The sequence below is a fragment of the Rhinolophus hipposideros genome (assembly GCF_964194185.1).
Source record: "Rhinolophus hipposideros genome assembly, chromosome: 6".
Taxonomy (NCBI): domain Eukaryota; kingdom Metazoa; phylum Chordata; class Mammalia; order Chiroptera; family Rhinolophidae; genus Rhinolophus; species Rhinolophus hipposideros.
In genome coordinates this window covers 32179092-32195094 of record NC_138052.1, presented here as the reverse complement: position 1 = coordinate 32195094, position 16003 = coordinate 32179092, and the positions used below count along the sequence as shown (strand labels likewise).

The 16003-nt window shown below is 38.3% G+C and overlaps 1 protein-coding gene across 5 annotated transcripts in view; it reads left to right on the top strand.

Annotated features, from left to right (window-relative positions):
• The window catches only part of CACNB4 (calcium voltage-gated channel auxiliary subunit beta 4), a 227882-nt gene that overhangs the window by 202296 nt on the left and 9583 nt on the right, over positions 1-16003 (top strand). For all 5 annotated transcript variants that reach the window (XM_081052654.1, XM_081052651.1, XM_081052650.1 and 2 more), the window contains 2 exons: positions 3963-4114; positions 5654-5749. In XM_081052654.1, the coding sequence (XP_080908780.1) occupies positions 3963-4114; positions 5654-5749 (248 nt within the window). The remainder of the gene's footprint in view (positions 1-3962; positions 4115-5653; positions 5750-16003) is intronic.

Sequence of the window (16003 nt, the reverse complement as noted above, 5' to 3'; positions counted from 1 at the left end):
TACATTTTTTAAACTACTGAAATGAACTCTATAGATGATTGGAAACTTTAAAAAAAAATTCAAGACAAATTGCTTGTCCCATCAAAAATTCATTGAAGGCTGTGCCTTGACCTCGAGCCAAGAATTGTGCAGGTTGGGAAGAGGCTATAAAGTATAATCTCTGTATTCCTGGCATGGGATTGGCACATGCCAGGAATGTTTGTTGGATGGCTGCTTCGTGAAAGAATGCTAAACATACCAAATGGGATAGTTGTCAGCGCGTGTGAGGGCAAGATCCCAGACATCAGTGGGTTTTAGTTTTTAGTCCTGCATTTAGAGCTTTCCACATACAGAGCAAAACAGTCTGAAAGGCACAGTGTTTTGACCTTGAGGAGGTGAAAATGGCAGACTTGATGACGGTGAATCAGGTTAGCAACTGTGTAAAGTATCATGGGTGAGAAGCATGCCACATTAGATCGAAGATTTCCCAAACCAGCACCTGTTCTCTGTTCTCTTGTCTTCCATTCTCTTCTCGCTCTGCACAGTGACTTTGACTTTTAACCACTTCTTCCTCTGATGAATAATGAGAAGCTGAAGGACACTTAAAAGCATGAGCTAGATTGCCTGACTCTAACCATATGCACCAGCCAAGGGTTTCATGAATAGTCTTTGAAGTCATTTGGCTAGTCTAGTCAGCTATTGTCAGAGGCAATGGAGTATGTAGGGTGGAGTTAGTGTAAATGCTGAGAAAGAAAAAGGCTAGATGTCAGTTCACTGGTTTCGCCCTTTACTCTGTAAATTCATATATCAGAACCACTGGAGTTAATTTAATGGTAATCTCTTATAATAACCCCTCCATGAGCCACTTATGTCTGTTTGCCTGCTTGTTAATGGTGCACATTTGTAGATTCCTTCATCCAGTGTTTAGTGAACTCTCGTTCTGTGCTGTGCATTATGCCAGATTTAAGAAGTGCAAAAGCGACTAAGACCAAAAAAAAAGTGACTAAGACAAAGTATCTTACCCATGAACAAACAGAAAGAGGAAAGAGATGGTTAAAATACTGTTTGATGATAGAATCATGAGCAAAGAGCTAGGGGTATTTAAAAAAAAAAAAAGGATAGAGAGTAAGAGGGCCTGAGAAGATGTCACAGAAGTTATATTTGAGCTGGTTCTTCAAGGCTGACAAGAATGTACATCAGCATAAAAAAAAAACAAACAACACATCGTGTGGATGAGAAACAACTAATTTTGTACAGAGCATGCTTAGAAAAAGGGTGTGGGTGTTATGGTTTGAGAGCAACAGAAGAAACTGAAAAAGCAGATTGAGACCAGTACGTTAGGCCTGTGCTAAAGAGATCTCCAAAATAGATTCCATGAAATGTTAACTTTTTTTTTTGGAATGTTAATTTTAAAAGATAGGATATAGTTGCTACATCCAAGATGTTTTCTGTGGTCAAAAAATTTGAAATTATGAATTAAACAATTGGCAGGTTTCTTCAGTGCAAGACTTCTTAGAGCCATTAAGATACAAAGGGTAATGCACGTTTGAAATCCCAAGAGAAACTATTATGGTATGCAGTATTTCCCCTTGCAGAAAACCCTCTTCTTCCCCCCCTAGGATAGCTTAGGGGATTAGTGTCCCAGGGTATTCTGGGAAATGTTGCTTGGAGCCCTAGGGAGCTATTGAAGTCGTTGAAGCATTTGGATGGAGAAAGATCACAGATGATAGAGATGCTGGAGAGAGGCTGGTCCAGATCAGTCATGGTCAGGTTATAGAAGTGTTCATTGAGATCTCTCCAACATCATAGTCCATACTTCTCAAAGCTTCGTTTGTCTGGAAAAAGCTCATGATGAAACTTCCATTGGAACCCTTCTGAGACTCAGCCAAGGTAGTCAAAACTGTCAGGTTTGATTAAAGGTTTTTTTTGTGTTTTTTTTTAAGAAAGTAACCTATTTTCTTAAATATACCTTTCTCTTCTTCACACATATAACTCATGTATTGCGTTCTATCTACATATTATCCAAATATTGGTCCCACTCCATTATATTCGTGTGGCCCCCTGCAGACTCCTGACTTGCCCTGCCCAAGCACCTCTCTGCGCATGCCATAGTGCCCATGGACCATGTTTAAGCAGTAGGTGTGCCTGCCCTCAGGACTTGTCAGAAACCACACTCCCTCATTGCTGGTGCAGAGTAAATAAGGGCGTTATTTCTGAGTTATTTGCACAGAGACTTACAGGTTCTCTGTACAAGAGCAGTCCAGCTTGCATCACTGCCTTTTCCTACTTCAGAAAACATTGTGTTCAGATGTGAAGCTTTAAACAATATAGACTTGTTCAAGTATAGTCCTGGCCAGAAGTTACATTAAACCAGTGGCAGTTTAATGAAAACAACAAATGGAGAGCATACCCCAACCACCTGAGGCTGAAATTTACTGCAATAAAAATCAACTTTATTTTTCAAACTTCTCTCATAAGAAAAATCTCTCTTTTTTAAAAACTGTTTCTGGCACGTGAGAAAAGGGACAGGTGTGTTATTATTACTAACAAATCTAGAATGTGATGTCAGAAGAATTTTGTAAATAAGCCTAATTGTCTAAATTCTTTACACTGATATCTCGGAAGCCAGTCACCTTTCAAAGCAACGTGAAATATTTCAGGCCATTGGATTAGGTAATATGAAAATGATAGATATGTTGAACTTGTTAAATTAATACTTCTAGTACAGATCATACATTAAACGTCAATGATGTGGGAAATAAGAATTTTATGCTATTATCCAAAGCCCAAGAAAGTAGAGTTGCCTGATAGTCTTGAACACTCAAGATCCCACACACCCTGTCAATCCGTTTGGTTAAGGAAGGGAGAGCTTTTCGATGGGTGACATGAATCTAATTTATGCTGGACAAGCAAAACAAATAATGGATTCTGGTATAAGCCCCGTTCAATGAGGATATTTAGAACAACATCACCTTTTCCTGGGCCATCTTTGAAGTGATTTAAATTAGGTAGCTGTGTCTACTCTGTGTAATTTGGACATGATTACAATGTTGTTAAGTCACACCTCTAGCCAAAAAATAAAAATAAGTAAACAGCAAAACAAGATCATCTCTTTGAAAATTAAATAGCCTAATTTAGACTTTGGACATGACCCAATCAATCAAATGACTTATAAAATATATATTAAAAAGTTCTCAGAAGGCCACATTATGATTTTATAGATAATCTGTTTTTGCTTTTAGAAATAGCTGGATTGCTTTAGATGTTGACAATAACGAGAGATTTCATTTGACCAGATTCACGCATAGATTGGGGTAACTTGGCTATTACAGCCAGCCAAATAGATGTGCATCTGGATACATTGCAATATTTTAATCTAACTGGTCTTAGTGTTTTAAATAATACTAAAGATAGTTATGTCTTACACCACTGGCCCTAATGCTTGAATTAAGACTTAGCAAAGTGCTAGTTATGAGAGTAGACTCAGAATATTTGACCTGGGGTACAAAAGTGCACATCAGGAAAATTGTAGGACTTTTAAAAAATATCCATAAAATATTAATACTTAAGTAGATGGTTGATAGAAATGTTTAAGGATAATTTGCTTTCCATGTGAGGTTGCTCTGCATGTGTATTTCAGTTGCTTCCTAAATGTGGTTTCTAGTTCTACAGTTAAAATAAAAGTTCTTTAGACAAAGCAACAATTAAAAATAACATAGCTATATAAAGAGCTAAATATTAAGCTGAGTGTAAGAAACAAATCAAAAGGGCCATCTTAATTTTTTTTCAACTGTTTGGTTTTATGAAAAACTCAACCCATCTCTCCTTAGAAAAGATCGTAAGTTAGATAGGAATATGTAAATTCAAAATGTTCTGTTTTTCAGTGTAGACAAACATATATGAAAGGGGTACTATCCTTTAAAAATATAAGAACTACTTAATAAAAATAACCATGACCTGTTATTTATGACTTCTCCTTTTAGCGGAAGTACAAAGTGAAATTGAAAGGATCTTTGAGTTGGCAAGATCTTTGCAACTGGTGGTTCTTGATGCAGACACCATCAATCACCCAGCACAACTTATAAAGACTTCTTTAGCACCGATTATTGTTCATGTAAAAGTCTCATCTCCAAAGGTAAGTTAGCTCATTTCTAGCTTAAGGGTCAGAAGCTCATTTTTTTTTCTTTGTTCTGTGATTTTTTTTTTGTTGTTAGTGGGCAAGGAGACTTTTTTAATTAGCACAGTTTTTAATTCCCACAGTTTGTACAGGTTCTAGAGATTCTGAGATAGCAAATAAAAAATAGCACATTCCTTCAAAAATCTCACGTCTGTTGTAGTTCCCTAACCAGGCAGTTATGCAAGAGTATAATAGAAATAGAAAATTAAGAAAGGTGAGGAAAAGTGAACTCTGGCTTTTCAGATACTAGCTTTTACCTTGGTATGTTTCTTGGGTAATTTTGATTCTTGTGTCACCAATTGAGAGAGTATATAGTTCAAGAAAAAAGATGTCTATATTTATCATATATAAAGTCAGACATCTCCGTATAAAGTCTCTTATGGAAACATTACAGGCACTTATGTTTGTGCTTAGGTTGGGTTCTTCAAGGAACATAGTTATTCTGTGATTAAGCCCAATGGGATATAGTCCATGTATCTTCATGCCACCAGCGAAGAAAAAAATAAAAAGTGAGACAGTTTCAAATTGGTCACTTTTGATTTAGGTGTTCTTTCATTTTTATAAAGTGATGATGCTCTAGAAAATGAATATGAAATAGATTGCCTTGGGAGGTACCACCCTAATAATGAGTTTCTTGTCAGTGCCTCCATGACTGTATTTTAGTACTTAAATGCCACCTCAGCATCCAACCAGAACAGTAGTGTCTCCTCGCACTGGTGGAAAGTGCCTAAAGAAGCTGTGACCGTCCTCTACCTTTCTAACGCCCTCAGCCTTCCCTCTCTGGCGCTGGTTCTGTGCAGGATGAGCTTGACCAAACCAGGACGTTTGGGAATCATTAGAAAGGACTAAAATTGCCTTGACTACCTGGAGGTCTCTTTGACCCAGAACTGAAGGGGATTCAGGCATCCTTCACTGCCGTAGAATCGATTTCAGCCCTTCTCACCCCCTGCCCCAGTCACCATGGGGCTCACAAATGTAGGAACTAGAACTCTTGTGGACATATGTGCCAAGGTATCATAGAACCTCATACACTAGTACTATTTTGGGGGCAGGGCCTTGTTTCAGCCAAAAAAAAATTAAGGAATAGGAGAATATATAGCAAAATGCAATTACAGCATTTCCCAAAAGACAGATATATCACTGGTTTGTATGTGACAATATACCAGTGCAAATGTTTTGCTTAGATTTCTATCATGAAATTATCTTATTAATGTAAAAGTAAACTGGAATGCCTCGATAAGTATCAGCGACAAAAAGGACCACATGTATAAATGACTCTGATATTTATCTGACATTGAGATGGTGAACTACAATATTACTCAACTGAATTTGGACATAAATGACCTAGTAAAGAGCTGTTCTTCCACTTTTGCAATTTGAAATCTCTGGGTAAAATCTAGGGCAGGAACTCAAGATCCCACCAAGACCTCACATGGTTTTTTTGGTTTCCTTTCAATTTATTGACAGTGTTATCAGATTCATGTCTTCTTCTATCAGGTTTTACAGCGGTTGATTAAATCTAGAGGAAAGTCCCAAAGTAAACACTTAAACGTGCAACTGGTGGCAGCTGATAAACTGGCACAGTGTCCCCCAGTAAGTACAATCATTCTTTTTGTCCTAATCATTCTCAACTAGCTGGGGGAGGGTGGTAATTTTTATTTCATATTAGCATTGTCGTTTTTATTCTAGAATGATGGTGATATTGGTATGTTGTCATAAACTTAAAGAATTTCTTGGAACACACTGAAGCTGTGTGTGGGCTACACACAGGCACCCAGACCTGGGTGGTGTCTGCTACGTCATAAGACATGAACTTAATGTCTCGTGCCCAGTATCCTTACTGCTACCTTGATAACCTCGCAAACACTCAGCAAGCTACTTAATTCAGTCATGTGGACACTTTGATGAAAAGAAAAGAAGAAGGAAACATACTGGTTTGACATTCCTTAACTTTTCTGCCTGAAAGTTTGGATAGGCAGAAAAGATTATGACATTGAAGGTTGAGAATTTGTTGGAACTAGAACAGCCCTGTGGTTATAGCAGATGAAGAGGTCATGGTTAAGTAAGGTGAAAAGCCATGTTATAGCAACTTGTTTCCTCATGCCATTGCCAGAAAACAGCTGCTGCGTTGGAAGCCAGGCAAATGGTGGGAGGTGAGTCGTGGGGCAAGGTAAGTGCTATCACTCGGGTCACCAATGGCTGATCAGTGTACACCTGGGCAGCTAACTTGCTAATTCTGTGCCTGTGTTTCTCTAAAGAAAACTGATTTGATTCACTACGTTTTTTTTATGTATTTGCATAAGGAGCGTTTATGCTCTGTGGAAACATAAAATCCAATTCAGATGTTTAGACAGGAAACACAGCATAGCTGTTAAAAGTATAGAGTCGGGAGCCAGACTGCCTAGGTTTGAATCCACACTAATCCACACTACAAATTACGTCCCTAGTTATGTAATCCTGAGCAAGTGCCTACTTCATGGTGTTGGTGTAAAGACTCATTGAGTGAATATATGGTAAAGCTCTTAGAACAGTTTCTGGCACAAAATAAGCGTCATGTAAGTGTTTCTGTTCTAATTACTGGAGATAGTTTGCACTGTGCTATGCCTAACCTATCAGGTTCTGTAAGGATCGGTGCCTCCGTGGTTTACTATTATATCTCAAATTATTTTTTAAAATATTTTTATTAAAACATAGCTAGCATACAATATCATGTTAGTTTCAGGTGTACACTATAGTTATTCAACATTTATATAACTGAAGAAGTGATCACCAAGATAAGTCCAGCAACCATCTGACACCGTACCACACAATCACAATATTATTGACTATATTTCCTATGTTGTACATTAAATCCCCGTGACTTGTTTGTTTCACACCTGGAAATTTAAACTTCTTATTCCCCTTCACCTTTTTCTCCTTTTTTAAAATTTTTCAATTACAGTTGACATTCAATATTACATTAGTTTCAGATGTACCGCACAGTGGTTAGACATTTATATAATTTAAGAAGTGATCCCTCTTTTTAGTCTAGAACCCATCTGGCACTATACATACTTATTACCATGTTTGTGACTGTATTCCCTATGCTTTACTTTACATCTCCATGACTATTTCATAACTACCAATTTGTACTTCTTGATCCCTTCACCTTTTTCTCCCTGTTCCCCAAACCACCTCCCATCTGGCAACCATCAGCGTGTTCCCTGTATCTATGAGTCTGTTTCTGTTTTGCTTGTTTATTTATGTTGTTCTTTAAATTCCACATATAAGTGAAATCATATGGTATTTGTTCTTGTCTGTATGAGATTTCATTTACCATAATACCTTCCAGGTCCATCCATGTTGTTGCAAACAGTAAGACTTCATTCTTTTTTATGGCTGAGTAATACTCCATTGTACAAATGTACCACCTCTTTGTCCAATGGTCTATTGATGGGCACTTAGGTTACTTCCATATCTTGGCTATTGTAAATAATGATGCAATGAATGTAGAAGTGCATATCTTTTCAAATTAGTGTTTTGGATTTCTTTGGATAAATACCCAGAGGTGGAATTGCTGGGTCATAAGGTAGTTCTATTTGTAATTTTTTGAGGAACCTCCATACTTTTTTTCTTAGTGGCTGCACTAATATGTAATCCCACCAACAGTGCATGAGGGTTCCCTTTTCTCCACAGCCTCACCAACACTTGCTTTTGAATTATTGATGATGGCCATTCTGAAATGTGTGAGGTAAAATCTCATTTTGGTTTTAATTTGCATTTTTCAGATTATTGATTTTGGGCATCTTTTCATGTCTATTGGGTATGTCCTTTTGGAGAAATATCTGTTCAGTTCCTCTGCCTATTTTTAAATTGGATTGTTAGTTTTTTTGGTGTAAAGTTGTGTGAGTTCTTTATAAATTCTGGATATTAACCCTTTATTGGATATATCATTGGTAAAAATCTTCTCCCATTCAGTAGGTTGTCCTTTCATTTTGTTGATGGTTTCCTTTGCTGTGCAAAAATTATTAGTTTAATGTAGTCCCATTTGTTTATATTTTCTTTTGTTTCATTTGCCCAAGGCAACGTATCAGAAAAAAATACTACTAAGAGCAGTCTCAGACAGTTTCTTGCCTATATTTTCATCTAGGAGTTTTATGGTTTCAGATCTTACCCTTAAGTCATTAGTCCGTTTTGAGTTTATTCTTGTATATGGTATAAGAAGATGGTCTAGTTTCATATTTTTGTATGTATCTGTCCAGTTTTCCCAGCACCATTTATTGAATAGACTGTTTTTACTCCACTGTATGTTCTTTGTAATAGATTAAATGACCATACGTGCATGGGTTTATTTCTGGGCTCTCTATTCTGTTCCAGTGATCTATGTGTTTGTTTTTATGCTAGTATCATGCTATTTTGATTACCACAGCCTTGCAGTATTGTTTGATATCAGGTAGTGTGATACCTCCAACTTTGTTCTTCTTTCTCAAGGTTGCTATTCTATTCAGGGTTTTTTATAGTTACAGATAAATTTTAGGAATACGTGTTTTGGTCCTGTGAAAAATGCCATTGGCATTTTGATAGGGATTATATTGAATCTATACATACTTTGGATAGTATGGACATTTTAATGATGTTAATTCTTTCTATCCATGAGCATGGTATATGTTTCCATTTATTTGTATCTTCTTCAATTTCTTTCTTCAATGTCTTAATTTTCCAAGTACAAGTCTTATACCTCTTTGGTTAAATTTATTCATAGGTGAGTTTTTTTGTGCAATTGTAAATGGGATTGTTTTCTTAATTTCTCTTTCTGATAAACCATTATTGGTGTATAAAAATGCAACTGATTTATGAATATTAATTTTGTATGCTGCTACTTTATTGAATTCATATATCAGTTCTATTGGTTTTTCGGTGGACTCTTTAGGGTTCTCTCTATATAGTATCATGTCATTTGCAAATAATGACAGTTTTACTTCCTCCTTTTTAATTTGGATCCTTTTAGAGAGCCTCATGCTGGGCAGTAATGTCCAGGCTCCAGTTCCCAAGCTGTGCTCGGCTTTGGTTATAGTAAAAGCGTTCCCACCATCTTTTGTTTCCAGAAGCAGTTAGCAAAATCTCTCCAACCAATTTAGGCTTTTGGGAAACAAAAATGCAGGAGGGGAAATGGAGAGCTGGCAATTTCCTGCCATAAACTCCCCGCGTGACAAGGGAGCACAGACCCTGTCACCTGCTTGAGAGGTAGACAAGAACAGGGGGAAATACAAAAGCAAAAACGCAGATTACTGTCTCAAAACTTGTTTGCCGAGTCTGTCTTCACAAATGTCGAAAGGTTTACACTGTGAGGGCGGACTGGTTCTGTGAGGTACCAGAGGTGGCACTAAAATCAGTGGGAGTTTCAAGGAGCACGTCTGAGTAGACGTAAAAGCAATTAGGATGGTCTAATTTCATTTGACAGAGTGGTCAGATTGACCCACTGGGAGGAAGGCATTTCACAAATCTTCCCAAATGCAAATGCCACAAAGAATGAAATAACTTCCTAAGTAGTGAGCTCTTTGTCTCTAACTGCATTCAATCGTAGGCGGGGGTGTGGGTGGAGCAGGCTCTATGAACAGATGTGAGAGATATTGTGAAAGGAATCTCCTCTGGTGAAGGCTATAGATATGGCATGCTATCTAAGATATGGATATGGTATGTAAGATTCCTTCTCCACTCTAAGGCTCTGATTCTATCTAGATTTTAGAAGTAAGCAGCATACAGATATTGAATCCATGAGAGTTGTGGAGCCCAGGGAAGAAGAGAGTATGAAAATAAGATACATCAAGTCAAATAAAATCCTCATCATTTCAAAACATCATTACTATCAGATACTCCTGCAGGTCAACATGTGGGCATGTCTGAGGACATGGTATCGATGTGGTTAAACCAGACAAGTTCCAAATACTTAGTCATCTCAATTCCATGTGGCTCACCTACAATCACCTCTTTCGGAAAAAATTAAAATACATTCAGTGAACATTATGTAAACATTAAGCCTGGTACCTTGCTAGGTGCGAGAGATACAAAGACATGTTCCTGCCTTCAAGGAGTGTAGAGTCTAATAAGATTACATTTTGCTAAGTCAACTCTTAGCAAACAATTTGGTAGGTCATAAATATGCTTACAGATACTACAAAAATCTCATAGATTAAAAGAGTGGTTTAGATCAGGCTTTCCTCCCCCTCAGCATTATTGACATTTTAAGCTGGGTAATTCTTTGTTGGGGTGGTTGCAGTCCTGTACATTGTAGGATGTTCAGCAACATCCCTGGCTATTATCAACCCCCAAAGTGTGACAACCAAAAACATCTCCAGACATTGCCAAATGTCCCCTGGGAGGGTGGGTGGGGAATCACTCCTGGTTGAGAACCACTGGATTAGGTTAATATGTGCACAAGTTTTGGGGAATAATGTTATAAGAAGTCTCAGTAATTCCTTGAGATACATGTTAGGTGAATTGAACTTGTTTCTTGTTAATTTGATCTTTTTTTGAGAATGAGTTTATTAACATTTATTCTTCATAATTACTAGAGAAAATACTTGTGCCTTTTTAAAATTGAGGTATTTTATTGCTGAGAGGGTTGATAATTGAGTATTTGTGCATATAATGCAACTTGTTACATCTGAAATGCTGGAACCAGGAAAAGATATTAATGCAGACATTAAATGCAGATAATCCTGTGAGCTGCTTAGGACTTGTCTGTACATCAGGAATTTCAAACAGCCTCATGCGCTGGGGAGACAGCCTTGTCCAATCATTATCTCTCAGCAGGATAAATAATTCCTTGTTTTATATAATTGGTCAGATAACCTGGAGTTTTAAATCAGCAGTCTGGGTAAGAAAGGTTACCTTGTAATTAATATTTTCTAGACACTGTTTGCATTACTAAACATGTTCACTTGATATTGTGTGAATAGTGTTTGTAATGCTAAGACAGAATCGTACACTCTATTTTGGCATGCATGAAGAAATCTCTGGATTATAAAAACTTGTAGTAATCTAAAAATGTGTCTGCATTTGTCCCTGCTTTATTTCAAGACCGTAATTATAATTGTCATTGCAAAGACTGAGGATCACTGGGTCATTTTAGTTCTCCGAGAAGCTTCTCAACTTGCTTAATTGACCACTGAATCTCCAATCTGAAAAGTCAGCAAATTACTCCGGCAGAGTCTCACATTGCTAAGAAATTAAAGGCAGCATTCTTTGGGAAGGGAAGTCTCAAAGGGTGCTGAGAAAAGTGGACTCTCTGTAACCAGAAAAATGAATCCTAGACTCCAGGACTGTGGAAGCAAAAAGGTGACAGGAGCGCCTGGTGTGGTGTTTCCTGGAGTGCGCTCCTCCTAATAGGGGTCCAATGCGATGTCCACAGATGTCACAGGGAAAAAGCTCTGATACCAAAAATGTTTGAGAAAACACACAAACAAGGGTAGACTGCTTTCTTGACTGCAGAAGCCTTACTGCTGAGCATTTTATATCTCCATTAGGACAGGTAGTATGCAGTGCGTCCCCTACGTTTTGATTACAGAACCATTTCTCCAGAGAGCATCCTACGGGTGTTTGATGGGATACTGCTAGGCAAAGACTGATCCAGTCCAACTGCCTCATTTTACGGAGGCGGGAACTGATACCAAAAGAGGTGAACTGGCTTTCCAAAAGTCATTTGCCTTGGCCCAAGTCAACGTAAAATTTCTGTCCTCTTTTAGCAAGACTTTAGATAGTGAATAGCAGCAGGCTAGTTATTATATATTTTCCTAGAGAGAGAATCATGGGTTTTGTGGGATAGAGGATAATTTCCTCTTTTTTCCCTTCTAAGTTTACTGCCTGGTCTAATAATCAAATTGACATGAGACAGATTAGCAGGAGAAAATACCCAAATTTGATTATGTGTGTACATAACAGGGATACTATAAAAATATTGGACCCAGGGACAAATCTGGCAATTAAAGCTTCTATGCCATTTTAAGCTTAGGAGAAAGAGAGGTTGTGGCTTCAAAGGGCAGGAAGACAATTCCCATGGGTGAAAAAGCAAGTGTTTGGTATACAGATGTTTGCTGGGCCATCTTTAACCAAGGGACACAGAGAGGACTCTGACCAAATGGCCTTGTAGGCTCCCGCCATCTATCACACTCTAGTTCATACTAAACTATAGTTATCTGTGATGACAGCTCCCTTCCTGGAGCAAGTCTTCTATCTGAATTCTTTTACACAACTAGGGGGAAGATCAGAGGTTGTTCCTGAGACTTTTGTTTCTTAAAACTAAAGAGCTTAAAATAATATCCCAAGAAGGCCTATTTTGGGGTGGCAAACTCTGCTTCCTCTTATAGTTTCATGGAGCAGGCTTCTTCTAAAAGAGGCTGACGAGCTTTTTTCAGTAAAGGGCCAGATAGTAAATATTTTCAGCTCTGTGGGCCATGTGGTCTTCTTCACAAAACTACGCACCTGTGCCTTCGTAGCAGGAAAGCAGCATAGACAGTAAGTAAATGAATGGGAATGTTCCAGTCAAACTTGGTTTCAGGAGCAGAAGGCAGGCTCGATATAGCTAGCCCACCAATGTTGCCACCCTTGTTCTGGGACAAGGTTCTAATTATTTGTTACTGTGCAAAATACTATTCCCAAACTTGATGACTTCAAACAACCACTAGTTGGTAGGATTCAGCTGGCAGCTGACCTGGTTCCTTTGCAGGGATAGCTGGAAGGCTGAATTAGCCAGCTCCTCTCCCTCTCTGTGTAGTTTGAGGGCTGTTCCATGGGACCTCTCCAGCAGCATTCTGCTAGTCAGAGGAGTCACAGAGGCTGCCCGGATCCAAGGAATGACAGAGGCTGCCCGGACACATCCTCCATCTCGATGCAGGAAGCGTCAAAAAATTCGTGGCCATTTTAAATCTGCCACAGACAGAAAGATGAGCTGGGAGGATGGGCTCCTGAAGAGTTCTGCTCTGGAAGAAAGAGAACTTTCCTTCATTGCCCACCCGGGATTCACAAAAGAAAAGGTGGATGAGAACAGAAAGGGGCCTAGGAGATGAGGACCCACAAGCCCATTTCATATATACTTTTGATATGACCAGCCTGAGTCTGTATTCATAATACACATCTATACAGTATATTGTTAGGTTCCATTTGCCTTCTACCAGGTACTGGTACCCATTTCCTTTTCAGAGAATTTGAAAGTAGTACATTTTAAGGAGACCAGTACCCCAGTACTGTGGTCATAAGCCCTACATAATGCATAGTGAGAAAAGCAGATAGGCAGACAATTGAATATATAAATGAAACGTAATCCTTTAATCCTACTTAGTTACAGGCTGGCTTGTATTACCAAAAACTGACCCTCAGGCTCTTTGAGCTATGTAGTCTGTGTGTGTGTGTGTGTGTGTGTGTGTGTAAAATGACATTGATTACTCTCTCTGCTAGAGGGAAACTGATCTCCTCCACAGAGTTTTGCAAAGCTCTAACATTACGGTAACCATAGTAGTTCTCTACTATCACCCTCTATTTTCCATTGCTGGATGGACTCAGATTTATTCTATTAAACACAAGAACTCTGAATTAAATGATAGTGCCAGTATCCTTGATCGTATTGCTATCACAGTAGAAATTTTCCACTGCCCTTTTCCAGTCTTTATTTAAATTATTTAGAGTCGTGTGGATTCACCCATCTACTTGAAATGCCGTCCCCACAGGTGCATTCATTCTTACAGAGCCTCTGACGTTCATAATTGAATTCGTAACACTGCTTTTGAAAGAGAGAATAATCGATTTCAGATGGTTCCCTCACGAAACAAGGCCACATGGGATGTTGTTTCTCTCAGTCCAAAGGAGACTGTTCTTGCTGCAGGGACGTCAGCCACCCTCCTTGGATATATGGAGTTAGGCATAGTTCACTCCCACCCATGATGATTTACAGCACTGGATTCATATGGACTTAAAAACACTGGGTGCCTTTTCTATAGACATCAGCATTGGTAGGTCGTGTTATGATCTTTGAAGGCTAAGGATGGAGGGAATGGCAATAGACCGGATGGAGCGGTATAGGGAAAAAAATGTGGTTGGGTTCATAATGAATGTCACAGATTACTAAGAGAGAGGAAATCGAAGGGATCAAAGTCACTGATATTCTTAGCTTTCATGTGTTCCCCACCAGTGAGTGGCAAGAATTCTGATTATCTTTCCAGTTTAGCTCATTAGAGTACGACTATGCCTGAGAAGAACTGCTAGAACCCCACAATATTAGAAGGCTTTCCTTTATCCCCATAGCACCTCTTAAACCTTTCATAATCCCTTTTAATTTACACTCCAGTTTCCGATCACCAGTTGACCAGTGAGTTAAGTACTCAGGACTTCAAAAGCTTTAGTAATATAAAGAACGTAATTTCGATATGAAAGAAACATTAGTTGGTTATTTTATAATTAATATTACCTGTTTGCCATTCAACCATTTTATTTCACTGAATGGTATTTGCCAGTCGTTTTTTTAAATGGTGGAGATTCGGGATCTTTATTTTCCAGTAACAAAGAAATAAAAGTATTCTCACCCCTATTATTCCTTTTTTTCCACTTAGAAATAGGAAAGATGCCTTTTTTCCTATGGCATGAGATTTTATCTATGCACAACAAACAAATGTAAAGCAATGTATATACCATAGCAAAATTTTTATATATTTAATCTGACTAGCTAATAATCAGCAATGCACCAACTTAAAAAAAAAGGTTAAAATTAAACTGCAAAATTAATTTCTGTTTTAGAAACTTTTTATTAATAATTTGTTCACTAGCAACTTCCCAAATAAAATGTATTAGAAATTACGTTAGTTTTTTTTAAATTAAAGTTTATTGGTGTGACAATTGTTAGTAAAGTTTTTTAATGAGATGCTTCTCTCTATGGTAGAAAGTATGTCTTTCATAGTCATAAAGAAAGACTTGCCCACTCCCTCTCTGCATCCGAAGAAATAAGTAGAACCTGCTCCAATCCTCAATGTAGGAACTCAAAAGTGCTCTATCTCCTCCAGAAACTAGTGTGACCGACCATTCCAATTCGTCCCAATTTTCCAGATTTTGGCACTGACAGTCCCAAGTACCCAGAAACAGTTGTGGGCAAACCAAGAGCTGATTGTCCTAATTCAGGTGCCTTCCCTAGGAAAGTTTGTGATACTCTGTGTGATATACTGTTTATGATATCACTCTGTTTGTGACACAGAAACTCTCTTGAGTAATGCAGAACCAGACAGGTCGTTAAGTACTTTCAACTTTTTAAAAAGATACAGCAGATCTTCTTCATTTCCGTTGGATTCAGCCTCAATCTTTCCCTTGCTTTCTTCCCTGTCATTTTCATTCTCTGGACCACTGGATGAGGTAGAGGCATGTTTTTCACTCTTGCTATTTATAATGCTTTAATTGATAATTTTCCTGAAAGAGCTTATCCAGAAATGGTTGGTTTCCTACTGGTTTGTTTTGACACCTCTTATGCACTTCAGCAGCCACGTTCGTTCTTTCTGCCCACTTCACTGAAGGAAATACCCCATCGTAGGAGGCGTTTGCTGTGGCAATGCTTTGGAAAGAGGTCAGCACTACCCTTATCTCCAACAGTCACCAAGGACATGATATCACTGAGTGGGTAACTGTTCATGGCTTGTGACTGTCCCATTACCCACACCTTCTTCTGCTTAGATAGCTCTCTGAATCCTTATGCTGTGCTGGAGGGCTCATGCACTGCACTGCATGGTCAGGAGCGAACTAGACTTGAACTTTTAAATTTATGAAAAATTGGCAAAGCTTGTTTGCATAATCCGTTGGGCTGCTTCTCTTTTTCATGTATAAGTTTAAAAAAAT